The sequence below is a fragment of the Centropristis striata genome, chromosome 7 (assembly GCF_030273125.1).
Source record: "Centropristis striata isolate RG_2023a ecotype Rhode Island chromosome 7, C.striata_1.0, whole genome shotgun sequence".
NCBI lineage: Eukaryota > Metazoa > Chordata > Actinopteri > Perciformes > Serranidae > Centropristis > Centropristis striata.
In genome coordinates this window covers 5,218,925-5,234,080 of record NC_081523.1, presented here as the reverse complement: position 1 = coordinate 5,234,080, position 15,156 = coordinate 5,218,925, and the positions used below count along the sequence as shown (strand labels likewise).

Genomic DNA, 15,156 nt, shown 5'->3' with positions numbered 1-15,156 from the left:
ATTAGATTACCTAAAAAATTCAATGGATAAGAAAGCGTGTCCAACTGCAACATTCACAGATTTACCCCAAGCCATATTATTTATTATTTATATCTTTTTTTATTATTACTTTATGCTTTAATTTTATTTTTTAATATTATTTAATTATTTTTTAATATTTTACTCGGTTATCATTATTTTTTAGGTTTTTAATTAAAATTTAATTTTTTAATCTTAAATTTATTTTTATTTATTTTTTATGTTTTAATTTTATTTTCTATTATTTATTTTTTATGTCTTTATTTTTTTAATTATTATTTTGTGCTTTAATTTTAGTTTTGTAATATTTAAACATTTTTTTTTTTAATTTTAATTACATTTTTTAATCGATTATCATTATTTTTTTAGGTTTTTAATTTTAATTTTTAATCCTTAATTGGATTTAATTAATTTTTAATGTTTCAATTTTTTATTTTTATAATTGATTTTTAATTAATTTTATTTCAATTTATTTTTTTAATCGTTAATCTTTTTTTTATTATTTAAGCGCTGGGCAATGTACAATTCAAGACAGGGGAAATATAAATGAAAGAAGGTTGGAATAACAAATAATAAAAAAGGAACAATGTTATAAAATATGTAAAATCACCATCATACCAACGATCACAGGTATTTTATAAACAAACAAAGGAATAGCAAAATACAATCAGATAAATAACCAATAATAATATTTAGATATTGATGAGCAAATTCTTTCATCTAATCACCCTCGAGTCCTAGCCACATTTTTGTTTGTCCACTTGTTTTTTTTTTGCTAAATGCATTTATTTCCTCAACCCTTTCATGCAGAATCAAGTAATATACATCATTTTATTCAGGACAACCAGTTCTGTCAGAATATGGCTTCTGCAGTAATGTCACATGTATAAGAAGTTATACAACCCAGAAGAAAAATGAAAAATAAAACATAAATTTAATTCAAAGGAAATGTATTAATGATCCAAATTCATCATATACTTCAAGGACTAAAAAAGAACCCAAAAACTTTTGTGCTTCATTACTACTTCCTGTGAAGTCTGCTAAAAGTGCCAGTGCAGTTGCACAGATTGTAGAACTCACTTCCCTAATCAGGAAGAGTGTAATGCTGTTTTGCAGCCGCCTTTCAACTCTCTGATGTCAAAGCTTCCAGCAGTTAAGTTGAGCTTTGCAAAGAAAAATGTCTGAGCAAAAACTGTTGCACGAGGCAAAGAAGAAATCAGTCTGTGATGTGGTTTTGTTGCGCTGCAGAAATGTTTATAATTGTGTGAAGGGATGAAGGGAGATGCCAGAAAACCTGACAGGAAAAAACATCATTTAGCATGCACTGAACATGTTGTTTGTAGTTTTAGATTTTGCATTTTTACCCTCTGGAGCTCATCATCCTGTTTCCTTTTCACCTCGTCGTCTGCAGGGGCGGCCGAGAAGAGCTCCAAGACCGGGGCGGAGGACCGCACGCAGCACATCATCATGGCCATGAAGGACAGGATGAAGATCCGCGAGAGGAACAAGCCGGAGATCTTTGAGGAGATCCGGAGGGTGTTCAACATCACCAAGATGATCCACGTGCAGCACATGAAGAGCATCAAGCAGAGCGTCCTGGACGGCACCTCCAAGTGGTCGGCCAAGATCACCATCAACAGTACGTCCACTAAATTATTAACATGTGAAGACTTACAGTACAGGCCAAAAGTTTGGACACACCTTCTCATTCAATGTTTTTCCTTTATTTTCATGACTATTGACATTGTAAATTCATCAGAACTATTAATGAACACATGTGGAATTATGTACTTAATAAAAAAGTGTGAAATAACTGAAAACATGTCTTATATTCTAGTAAGCAAAGGGTGGTTACTTTGAGGAATCTAAAATACAAGACATGTTTTCAGTTATTTCACACTTTTTTTGTTAAGTACATAATTCCATATGTGTTCATTCATAGTTTTGATGCCTTCAGTGAGAATCTACAATGTAAATAGTCATGAAAATAAAGAAAAACGCATTGAATGAGAAGGTGTGTCCAAACTTTTGGCCTGTACTATACCTCAATAACTGATGTAGCCTTATGTTTACACTTTATCCAAAATAACACAAGGGATATGGGTAACACTTTACAATAACCAACTACGTGATGTTTATAGATGGTTTATAGACCAGTTATTAATCATTTACAACTTGCTATACATATTTAATCTTTAAATGTTTTAAACCAATGTTTTAAAGGTATATGAATCATTTCAAAATCATAAACATACTTAATATGGTGTTATAAATGCTATAATGAGTGCAACTAAAACTATTGATAAACTATTAATTCGAATTTAATTGTTTGTTAATGGTAAAGTAACTATAAACTTACATTAATATACCATCTATTTGTCATTTATACATTTTGTAGTTAGTTAAACATTACTTTGTAATTTAATTATGTATTTACCATTCTAAATGGCCTATATACGATTTATAAATTATCATTAAACATTAATAAACTATTGTTTACCATTTATAAATGAGGGTTATTGTAAAGTGTTACCGGGATATGTATTGTAATATATTAATACTGTTTTCCTCGAGTAAAGAAATTCTGTTGATTTAATCCACAAATCTGTAAAACTGACTTTATCTACAAAGGATCTACAAAAGCATCTCTTTAAATCTTATGTTTTTCCAGATATGTGCTCATTAGTTTTGAGTTATTCAGCATGAAAAAAACATAAAAACTGAGTTCAGAGTAAAGACCGAAACAACTAATTAATGGACAAGTTGAATAAGAGGGTGCAGCCCTATTAGACATCTATTAAATATTTGCAGATTTGTTTGATTCGAACATAATCTATGAACTATGAAGCCTTTTATAAAATAATAAAGATCATGAGTCAGTGTTTTGTTTTAGATGATAGAAAGCTTTTCAGTAGTCTCACACTGTCCTTCTAATCTCTTCTGTCCCTCTGTTTACCCACGTTTAATTCTTTCTGTTCTGCTTCGGCTATTGAAAAGACACAAAACGGCACAAAACTTTCTTTTCACAAACCTTCAAAGGAAAAAAACATTTTTATTCAAATAAATCTTTTAACGACAGCCACCTCTACCGGAATGCAGACACATTTATAAACAGTGAAAGACAGGAAAAGCTTTTGTTCTTCCCTCATTGCGACTGATGCACCTGCTCCATATAACTCGTCCATGAGGCTTGTAGCAGCAGCTCACTGTGTCGACGTGTGTCCACACTTATATTTCTGTGTGAAGTCGATCTGCAGCGGCAACTCAAGGACACATTTTAGCCTCACTGCCTCAGACACTTTGACCACGCTGACACGTGCTATTTTAGTCTAAAGTCGTATGTTCGAATTAAAACTTGTCGAGTTGTTGTTTAACCCTCTGAACCTCAACAAGCTGTTTTAGGGAGTTTTTTTACTCACCGTGGCCTTGTATTTTACTGCAATATATATAAAATATATATCTAATCTGCAGCTCTATGGAATCAGCACAATCATGGCTAGAAGTGGGAACAACTCAAATGTGTCTTTTGTGCAGAATAACACAGTAATAATGATATAAATCTTAAAAAAAGATAAAGTGCAAGTTGAATTTCTCTGATAAATCATTTTCTTAAAATGGAAATTAAATTAAATTGGATATTGATCATGGATATTGGAGGCAAAATGTAAAAAAAAAATGGGTCTCCACATGCTTTATATACTGATCTATTTGCCTGAACCTCTCCTGTCCTCTCCTCTCAGTTCTGTGTAAACAGATTTTCAGTGAATATTTGTCCCCTGACGGTTCATCTCAGCAGAATCAATCATGGCTTCAGAGTGTGGCTGAAGAGCATAATTTAATGTTTTTAACAGAATGTAATTATTCCAATTATAATTTTTTTGATATTTTTGATGGAAATATCACAATTTTAAGCTTTATTTTGGTTACTTTTAATGTTTTTAACAGGATCTGGTTATTACAAACGCCTTATTTTTGGAACGTTTTAAATGAGACATGTAGAATAAAGTGATTTTGACAGAAATATCACAATTTTAAGCTTCATTTTGGCTACTTCTAAAGAAAACTTTGGTAACATATGATCCATTCAAGGAATGTTGGAAAGCTCAGATTCTGACAGTAATACCTGTTTTTACAGTTTCTTTCTACGATAAACTGTGTATTTTTGGTATTTTTTAAAGTAAACATACATTTCAAGTTGTTGGGTTCAGAGGGTTAATACCTAAAAACATAAATTGTTTATACTTTGGAGTTGTCCACCAAAATAAAACTGATATTGAACAAGTTGTTCAGACATAAATAAACAGGCACAAACACATGCTCACAAAGGCTCAAATCACACATTTTTTGCACATTCCAACAATTGTAACACGTCAGTAGAAAGTTAGAACAGTTTGGCTGCACATTGAAATCCCAAGAAGGTGTTTGAAAAGCTGCATGGTGAATCTCATGAAAAGTTTAAGCCTCGGTGCCCTCAAGAAAACTCAACAACACAGCAGGTTGACATTGACGACGGTAAAAAACTAAATAAAATAAAAAACCTGCTATTGTGAGAATGTGAAGCAGAATGTTGTTGAACCAGAGCGCGTCAGGTTTCTGCTCATAAATACTTTAAAAAAAACACAAAAGAAAGTTTAATACTTTGTCTGACAGTCTGAACTGTGGAGAAACTTTCACCGTTTATCTGCAACCTGCACAGATTTAAACAGACGTCCCCACCTCTCTCTCTCTCTTTCTCTCTCTCTCTCTCTCTCTCTCTCTCTCTCTCTCTCTCTCTCTCTCTCTCTCTCTCTCTCTCTCTCTTCCCTTTTTTGCCAAACTTGACTGCTGCTGTTACCGGAGCAACCAGACACATCACACCATATAGTGGCAGCAGTGTTGCCATGGCGACCATCACACCTTGTCTCCCCGATCACCGGTGATGAGTGCCGTTAACGGGGAGATAAAGATGCAGATACAGGCGTGTTTCACATTCACTCATGGTCGTATATGTTCATACACACAGATTCATTGTTACATTGATTTAATTTATCTTTTATACAAGTTCACACAACTTGAGCAAAGATCCTTACAGAAGACAGCACATGAGGAAGTGCCGTGGGTTCAGTGTGAGTCCAGGAGGCTGTAGGTTCTGTCAGGCAGAGAGCAGAGGAACGTTCAGTACAGAACTGCTCTGTAGACTGAGAGGGAGTCAGCTGATCGCAGGGAGTTTGATAACTTGTTCCACCATCAAGGAACTACAGAGGAGAATAGAAAAGAATAGAACAAAATAGAATAGAATAGAACACAACTCAACTCAAAACACCAGATTAGAACTGAACTGAAGCGAACAGAATATAATAGAATAGAATAGAATAGAATGGAACAGAATGGAATGGAATAGAATAGAATAAAATAGAACAGATTAGAATGGACCAGAATGGAATAGAAAAGAATAGAACAAAATAGAATAGAATAGAACACAACTCAACTCAACACACCAGATTAGAAATGAACTGAATAGAATAGAATAGAACAGATTACAACGGATTAGAATAGAATAGAATAGAATAGAATAAAACAGAATAGAATAGAATAGAACGGATTAGAACAGAACTGAAAAGAATGGAACAGAATGGAATAGAATATAATGGAATAAAACAGAATAGAATAAAATAGAACAGAATAGAATAGAATGTAATAAAACAGAATGGAATGAAATAGAAGAGAATAGGATAGAATAGAATAAAACAGAATAGAATAGAATAAAACAGAATGGAATAAAACAGAATAGAATAGAATAGAATAGAATAGAATAAAACAGAATGGAATAAAACAGAACAGAACAGAACAGAACAGAATAGAATAGAACAGATTAGAACGGACCAGAATAAAATGGAAGGAAACTCAACTCAACACAATAGAAGAGATTAGAACATAACGGAAAATAATTGAATTGAATTGAATTGAGGAGAGGAGAGGAGAGGAGAGGAGAGGAGAGGAGAGCTTTATTGTCCACAGAGGTGGATATTTGTCTTCAGCTCACCAACACGTAGGAGCTCAAACTGGCTCAAGAGAGTTTAGGAGCTTTGTTCTTGGTCCTGTCTGGATTGAGTTGGGTCAATGTCTCCATGTATGAAGAGCCTTTATGTCTGCTATAGGCAGCTTCACCTCATGGCTCTGTTTTGTGTAGAAGGCCAGCTAAGGCCATATCACTCAGGAAGGAGTTCAGGAAACTGTTTTAGCTGAAAATTAAAAGGATAAATGTGTCAGGCTGGATTCAGAATTGCGTCTGTAGCTAAAGGCATCTCTGTTTTGTTTTTTTTTATAATCAGGGTTAAGTAAAGTTTTCTCTCTCGTCCCACGTGGCTGCTTGTAACCACTTTGACAGAAATTTGTTTTTCTGTACAATGATGAATCATAAAACCCTGATATTGTTTGTATATTTGTCTTATAGCTCTTTATACAATGTTATCCCCTAAAAATGGCTCTACAAACATTCTTTAAAAGGCATCTATAAATCATTTAAGTAGTTTGAAATGATCACTTTTTCCCCCTCATTTTGCATAAATCAATCATGTTCCCATCTGAAATGTGAAAGCCAAGTAGTGATTGAACTTGATGGTGGACTGACAGGAGACGAGCTACAGAGAGCTCTTTGAAGAATCCATTGATTTCATTAGGGAAGATCTCAGCCAATTAATATTCAAAACTCTCCCTTTAGAACAGATAAAATGATGCTGAATGAAACTGAAAGTGCGAGCAGAGAGATAGAACAGGGACTGACTTGAGTCTTAAGTGTACAGGACCTGAGCATTTTAAGCTGGAGTAGCAATGATCAGATCAGATATTAGCCATAATTTATAGATTCACATGAAATCCAGTTTTTCTGTTCGTGTCATCATTTACATTTGGTGTTTCTGTTTGAACTCAGAAGAGACACTGACCTTGTGTTAGCTCAAATTGTTCCACACAGTGTCATACGCAGATTTTAATTGAAAAAGAAAGTGCTGGTGTTGAATCAGAAAATGGTTTCAGCAGTGAAAAAAGTCAGATTTGCACTTTGATTTTTGTGTGGATGAAGCAAACGAGATATAGCATGTAAATTAGTGACCTTTAGAGATGCTGAGAGGCTGCCAGGCTAGTTGTTTCCCCCTGTTTCCAGTCTTTGTGCTAAGCTAAGCTAACCAGCTGCTGGCTGTAGATTGGGTATCAACCTCCTGGACTAACCATCGTCCAGGAGGTGAATAATTTCCCCAAAGTGTCAAACTATTCCTTTTTAACCACTGAATTTAATAAAAATTGGGAAATATTGGATCCAGACTGATGCTTTTATTTTGATAGTCTGTGTGTATAGTGCACATAAAAGATAGAAAAAAATCTTTAAATGCATTTCTTTATTTTCTTTCTTCATTTTGGGGGGTTATTTATATTACAAAATGTTAAAAATACACAATAAATTCATTGCAAAAGGGTAAAAACCAAGACTAAGAATTTTATATAGTGCATACTTTTAAGTGCATATGTAGCTGGTCTTGCAAAGTAAAAACTGTTGCATGCAATATTAAAAATATTTGGGACATACTGTATGTGCCACCAGAAACTGAATTTGAATTGCTTAACTTGAATAATTGCATTAAAAACCTGAATTTGAATCACATAATTTTAATTTGTTGTTTGTAATTGTTCAATTTGAATCATTGCATTCAAAAACTGAATCTGAATTGTAATTTGAAATTGAATTTATTAGTTTGGAACTGAACATTCAGTTCTCACAATTCCAATTCAGTTTGCAAAATACAATTTCAATTTTCTGCGACGAACATCCAGGTAGTTGAGGCAGAGCAATCGAGCGCAGAAAACAGAACCGGGTGGCAACAAATGTTACAAAGAAAGCGGAGGTGCTGATTGGCCGAAGAGGCGCTCTGTGTATCTGTGCTCGATTGTTCTGCCTCAACTACCTGGATGTTCGTCACAGAAAATTAATATTGAATTTTGCGAACTGAATTTGAATTGTGAGAACTGAATGTTCAGTTCCAAACTAATAAATTCAATTTCAAATTATAATTCAGATTCAGCTTTCCAATGCAGTGATTCAGTTTGAACAATTCAAATTCAGGTTTTTATTGCAATTATTCAAGTTAATTCAAATTCAGTTTCTGGTGGCACATATTTCAGCCCATAATACTGCTTCATCCATAATATTTTACCTTGATCCTCTCTCTCATATTTGCCGTGCAGAGGATTGTGAGTCAGAATGTCTAGAAAAGCATGCTGACTTGCAAAATGCATGGTATTTTTGGCATACTGCACTTGACATACTTAATCCTGTTTCTGGCCTATTAAAACTACGGTAGTTTGGGGATTGTAAAGCACCCACAGGGACTCTTGTCATTTTAATTTGTGTAAATTGATCAGCCATACCTCCTGTCACTGTTTGTGTCAAGTTTTGATTGGCTGAAGGCATCTTGATTGTGATTTCTCACCCTAATGTTGGAATATAATTATCTAATCACGATCAGATGTGTGACTTGGCTGTAACAGATTAGTGTCTGTGTCTTACTATATGATTATTGATCGTAAAGACCTCGGGGCCAAAACATCATCTGAGTAAAAGGGAAAGACTGATGCACTTTTTTCCTACTTTCAAGCTTACTTCCAGTGACCAGCATCTCTCACAACAACCCTGAGTGTGCATTACTTTTCCATTGTGTTTCATATGTCGCACATCAAACACCTGCAGCCGTCCATTTCTGAGCAAGCCCAAACACATCTCAACACTCAGTCACCTTCCTTCAGCTTCCTCTGTGCCTGTTTGCCTTCCATCTCCAAGAAATGCGTCCAGGCTCTGCTCGTAAGCCTTTAATCTCCATCAATCAAAAACACTTTGCTGTAAGTTGGATAGAAAGGAAGCCAGACAGACGCTTTTGATGCAGTTTGAGCCAAAGTGTCACACAAATTGCGCCTTCATTTGTTGCTTTGTTATCTTGACAAATATGAACAGAAATATGCAGAATACAGAGTGCAAAAATTCAATTTGAAATATGCGCGTTGGCTCGTATAATCTGAGCACTGTAAAACTGTAAACTCTCCACCTGTTGATCAGAGATGCAAAACCACCGGGAGACAGCAGTTGTTTAAGTAATTTGTGAGAAATGTTGTTATCCAACATCTGCCTGTGAGTCACGAGTGTTGTGTTACGAGGCTTTGCATAACTGTAACTGTGTGGGTGAGATCTCGTGTGTGTGAATGAGACGGAAAGATGATGGTAACAAGTAGGTGTTTTGTTGTTCTTATGCAATTTTCATAGTCATTCTCTGTGTGTGTGTTCTGTGTGTGTGTGTGTGTGTGTGTGTGTGTGTTCTCTGTGTGTATGTGTGTGTGTGTGTGTTCTCTGTGTGTATGTGTGTGTGTGTGTGTTCTCTGTGTGTGTGTGTGTGTGTGTGTGTGTGACAGTTGTGAGTGCACAGGGTCTGCAGGCCAAGGACAGAACGGGCTCCAGTGACCCGTACGTCACCATCCAAGTCGGGAAGACCAAGAAGAGAACGAAGACCATCTATGGCAACCTGAACCCAGTCTGGGAGGAAAAGTTCAGCTTGTAAGTTCAGCTTGTTGTTTTTCTTCTTCTGCTTGTAGAAAAGCAGCTGGAGCGCTCAGAGGTTCTGCAAAGTGCAGGAGAACAGTGTGACTGTCACCCTGCAGCCGTGGGAGAAGGTTTCAGACCCTTAACCCTCTATGGAACGCTGTTGCTCCATTTTTGGCCTGTCAAATTTATATAATGCATGTTTTTGAGTGATGCGATACTTTAAAAAAGAGGGAAGAGTATAGGGAACCACTAGCAACGCTTTAATTTGTCACATCTAATCTACTAAGTGTGCATTGGTGTTTGCTCTAAATCCTGCAATATGACAGAGTATAAAAATAAAATTAGGTCAGCTGTTATTTGTTTTAAGTTTCAAGACTCAAGCAAACACTTTTAATATTAAGAACCTCATTATTTTGTAACCTACATGTGTGGTCTTCAACATCCCTTTATTTAGAACATTTAACCCTCTATGGTACGGTGTTGCCCATTTTTGGCCTGTCAAATTTCTACAATGCATGTTTTTGAGTGATGCGATACTTTAAAAAAGAGGGAAGAGTATAGGGAACCAATAGCAATGCTTTAATTTGTCACATGACCCCCAGGAGGCCATATTGAAACACTATTTTGCAGACTTTTCTAAAGGAAACAGCTTTGCCATTTTGCGCCACAAAAAATCACTCAAAAAGTAATTTCCTGGCCCTTTTCCATCTGGAAAAAATATATTCCTACTGATAAGTGAGTAAACCTTCATTTTTGATAGTTTCATGCACTTAGACTGTTGAAGACATTCATTTCAATGGGTCGTTGGTACAATGTTTCCTACAGGCAACATTCAGACAAGAAACCGGTTAAAAAAGTTCCTTTTATAATGTTTTTAAATTTAAAATGTTATGTATTGTTCCCTGTTGAAGCTACTGAATCTTTTAAACGTGTTTATAAATAAATGATGTTAAAATTAATTTAAAAAACTTTCTTTTTCACTTGGCGACCATTATGGTACAATGTTGCCTACGGGCAACAAACCCCAAAAACTTCCCCAAAAAAGCATTATAAAATTTCATCAGATTATGTTTATTTAGTCTATTTTAAGAAAAAAAAACACTCCAAACTTTTTTTTTCCTAACTGGCATCATAATGTGTACCACAGAGGGTTAACTTGAATCTATGCAGCTAAATAATAACCATATAATAACCATCTGTGCAGCTAAATAGTGTGTGTACTGTGTCCTGATCTGATCTCAAAGATTCACTATCAGAGCCTTTTTATCTGATCAGTATCAGCTTTTTTTAATTAGACTGAGATAGAAATTATAGATATTTGCTGGCAGCCTCTTCAATTTACAGAAATAATTCATAGTATAAGGAAACATTACTGAATGCTAGCACACCTGTGATGCATAACAGAGTTCATTAGAGTCAGACTTTTGAGTGTTTATTGATCTTGTTCATGTTCTGTTTAAAGGGACAGTTCACCCCAAAATCAGAAATACCTCACAATAAGATCTGTGGAGTATCCAGATCATGATATTGAATGATTATATAATACATTTTTGGGCGCTTTGAGCACCACAAGCAAAGTGACGTCCAGTTCCATTATATCATAGAAAACAATCTACACTGATATATAAGCACTATAGTTAAGAGAAAGAATATGTATTTTAGGGTGGATTGTGTTTATAGACTGTATATAAACAAAAAGCCACTAGATACTTTTACAGATAATGTTTCATGCATTTACGGAAAATATTTTGAATATGAATTGGCTGGGTCAGTATGTAAATCTGAATTCTGAAGTTTTGAATAGTGGTTCTGTCATGTATTTGACAGAACCATCTGCTCCAACACTCACACCACATTTGTTGAAGCCTCCCACCCGTTCTGTTTCTCCCGCAGCGAGTGCCACAACTCGTCGGACCGCATCAAGCTGCGAGTCTGGGACGAAGACGACGACATCAAGTCGAGAGTGAAGCAGCGACTGAAGAGGGAGTCGGACGACTTCCTGGGTCAGAGCATCATCGAGGTCCGGACTCTGAGCGGAGAGATGGACGTCTGGTACAACCTGGGTACGGACTCACTCACAGCTCTGTGTGTGTGTGTATTTCAGTGTGTGGGGGGTGGGTGGGAGTGTATTGTTGGTGTTTATGTGTGTGTTTGTGTTTCAGAGTGTGGGTTTGCTCATTAGCTCTGCAGTTGGAGCACTCACCGTTTTATTTGTCATCTTAGATTCAAAGTTCAACTGAAGTTCAACTGAGCGATGTACGACTCTGGAGTAATTATGTGTGTGTGTGTGTGTGTGTGTGTGTGAATGTCTGCCTGTGTGTGACTGCGTATTTGTGTCTGTGTGTCTGCGTGTGTGTGTGTGTGTGTGTGTGTGCTTGTTTGTGTGTGCTTGTGTGTGTGTGTGTGTGTGTGTGTGTGAGTGTGTGTGCTTGTTTGTGTGTCTGTGTGCGTGTGTGTGTCTGTGTGTGTCTGTGTGTGTGTGTGTGTGTCTGCATGTGTGTGTGTGTGTCTGTGTGTCTGTGTGTCTGCCTGTGTGTGTCTGCATGTGTGTGTTTGTGTGTGCGTGCTTGTTTGTGTGTGTATGCGTGTGTGTGTGTGTGTGTGTGTGTGTGTGTGTGTGTGTGTCTGTGTGTGTGTCTGTGTCTGTGTGTGTGTCTGTGTGTGTGGTGTGTCTGTGTGTTTCTGTGTATGTCTGCGTGCGTGTGTGTCTGCATATGTGTGTGTGTGTGTGTGTGTGTGTATATATATGTGTGTGTGTCTGTGTGTATGTCTGTGTATATGTGTCTGTGTGTGTGTGTGTGTGTGTGTGTGTGTGTCTCCACTTGCAGAAAAGAGAACAGACAAGTCAGCGGTGTCTGGTGCGATCCGTCTGATGATCAGTGTGGAGATCGAGGGAGAGGAGAAGGTGGCACCTTACCACGTTCAGTACACGTGCCTTCATGAGGTAACACACACACACACACACACACACACACACACACACACACACGACTTATAATGAGGAAACTGTCAGCAGGCTTCAGGTAGAGGCTGAGATAGGAAGTCTGAGACTAACTTGCTCTACTTGTATCTGTCACTAACTTTACTGGCGTCCACAGAGAGTTTGGTCCGTATCAGCAACAACAGAACAGGAGTAGCAATAAGTCGTGAGCGCACCAAATTAAATATTTTCATATTTGTTTTGTCTCTAGTGTCAAAACAAAGTGAGCATGACATCCCTTGATGTCTTATTTTGTCTGATGAGCAGTCATAAACAAAAAGATATCCAATTGTAAAGACATAAAAGAGGGAAAAGCAGCAGCAAATCTTCACATTTGAGAAAAAGAAAGCAAACGGAACAGAAAGTTCCACTGTCTGGATTGAAGTGCAGACCGGGCTCTTTCTCTGTGGCGTGGCTCTCATGTCTGTGCTCTCCCCCATTGCAGACTGAAAATGGAGGAAACTACGGCGGCCCTGAGAGCTCACATCGCTGCAACTTAAGAAAACACATGCAAATACACAAAACACAAGCAAATTGAGAAAACTTCTTCAACAAATTAACAACACAAGCGCAGCATTTAGAAAACGTGCTACAAAGACCAGAACACAACAGAAGTGTTTCCAGAGGACACCTAAAAGTGATGCACATGTCTGGACATGCTTGTGATATTATCATGTTTTTTTCAAGATAATGATAATTTCACGTTATAACATTAAATTATTACAATATTTCATGATAATTATATTATCATGTTATAACATGACATTGCAGTTAAACAAATCAATTAAATGAATGATACATGTTTTAGTTGGTCACTCTCAACGGCACCGAGTTGGTCTTGGTCTTGCTCGCCCGCTAATGCTAGCATGCTATCGATCGCCGGCTAACGCTAGCATGCTATCAATCGCCGGCTAACACTAGCACGCTATTGATTGCCGGCTAATGCTAGCATGCTATCGATCGCCGGCTAATGCTAGCATGTCCAGACGTGTGCATCACTTTTAAATGTTCTCTGGAAACACTTCTGTTGTGTTGTGGTCTTTGCAGCGTTTTCTAAATGCTGTGCTCGTGTTGTCAAATTGATGAAGATGTTTTCTCAATTTGCTTGTGTTTTGTGTATTTGCATGAGTTTTCTTAAGTTGCAGTTACTTTGAGCTCTCAGGGCCACCGTAGGAAACCCACCTCTCGTCTTAACCAAACACTAAAACTGAGCATTCTCCACCAACCACCATATCCCTGGTACCTCTCATTCATGGAAACCATTCATCACGTTACACTACAGTAAATATCTGGCAGAAGAATGGCACTTTAAGGATGGATTACTGAAAGGAAGACCTCCTTGATCAGCTGATGGGACATCAGTGTGGACACAAAATGTGCCGAAATCAACTCCGTAGGTTGTTTGTATAAGCAACCAAAAAAACTACCCATATTTATGTTTTAGACTGTCCTCCTCCGTTCTCTAATGACCGCTTTAATTAGGAATGACAGCAAGGTGGAGTGTAAAACACAGATGTTTCACTCTGGAGGGGAGGTGGAGGGTGGAGCAGACCTCTGATTCACAGCTCATACGGGTCGTTTTGCCCGAAGCTCAGGTATCTGTATCAGGAATGGAGAAGTTAGATCAGTTTATCCCTCAGAGATGCAGATCTGATTTAAAAGCCAAAAACAGTTTTGTTTCAAAGTTGTTTCTTGAGGCTGCAAACATGAACAGACAAATACATTAAATATTTAATAATGAAAGAAAAAACCAGACCAAAGTTGGCAGAAGTGGATCATTGATCAGTTGGGAACAAAAAGTGACAGGATCTAAATGTAAGAAGCCTGTTTAAACTCCTGACTGGTGTTCACTTCTGGGTGAACTGCTGATGTTTTCTTGTTCTCTCTGTAGAACATGTTCCACTTCTCCACGGACATCGAGGGCGGCGGCGTGGTGAAGATCCCCGCCGCTCACGGAGACGACGCCTGGAAGGTTTACTACGACGAGGTGCAGCAAGACATCGTGGACGAGTTCGCCATGCGCTACGGCATCGAGTCCATCTACCAGGCCATGACGTAAGACCACTGATTTACCTAGGATAGGGATGTGTGTCTGTGTGTGTGTGTGTGTGTGTGTGTGTGTGTTTGTGTGTGTCTGTCTGTGTCTGCATGTGTGTGTTTGTGTGTCCCTCTGTTTGTTTGTGTGTGTGTGTGTGTGTGTGTCTGCGTGTGTCTTCCTGTGTTTGTGTGTGTTTGTGTGTCTACCTGTGTGTCTGCGTCTGCCTGTGTGTGTGTGTGTGTGTGTCTGTCTGTGTGTGTGTGTTTGTATGTCTACCTGTATGAGGGGCATTTTATGCCAGCACACTATACTAAAACGCGTGTACAGCGCCTATGCGATGACATCAAACGTCTAACGTGCGCATGTAAATTCCATTCACTTTCAATGGACAGACAGGCGTCACGCAGGCGTCACGCAGACGCTGTACACGCGTTGTTGCACATACGCCTAGGTGACGGCTGCGTGACGGGTGAACTACGCCTCAAATACGTGACATGAAGACCCGCGTGACTGTTAAGTACAATTCTACATAGGCGTACAGACACGCGTATTGCGAGT

At 37.6% G+C, this 15,156-nt stretch overlaps 1 protein-coding gene across 1 annotated transcript in view; it reads left to right on the top strand.

Annotated features, from left to right (window-relative positions):
• LOC131974362 (protein unc-13 homolog B-like) overlaps nt 1-15,156 on the top strand; it is a 297,247-nt gene that overhangs the window by 196,224 nt on the left and 85,867 nt on the right. Inside the window, exons 17-21 of the mRNA XM_059336642.1 lie at nt 1,430-1,657; nt 9,451-9,592; nt 11,474-11,643; nt 12,409-12,524; nt 14,452-14,615. Of these exons, the coding sequence (XP_059192625.1) occupies nt 1,430-1,657; nt 9,451-9,592; nt 11,474-11,643; nt 12,409-12,524; nt 14,452-14,615 (820 nt within the window). The remainder of the gene's footprint in view (nt 1-1,429; nt 1,658-9,450; nt 9,593-11,473; nt 11,644-12,408; nt 12,525-14,451; nt 14,616-15,156) is intronic.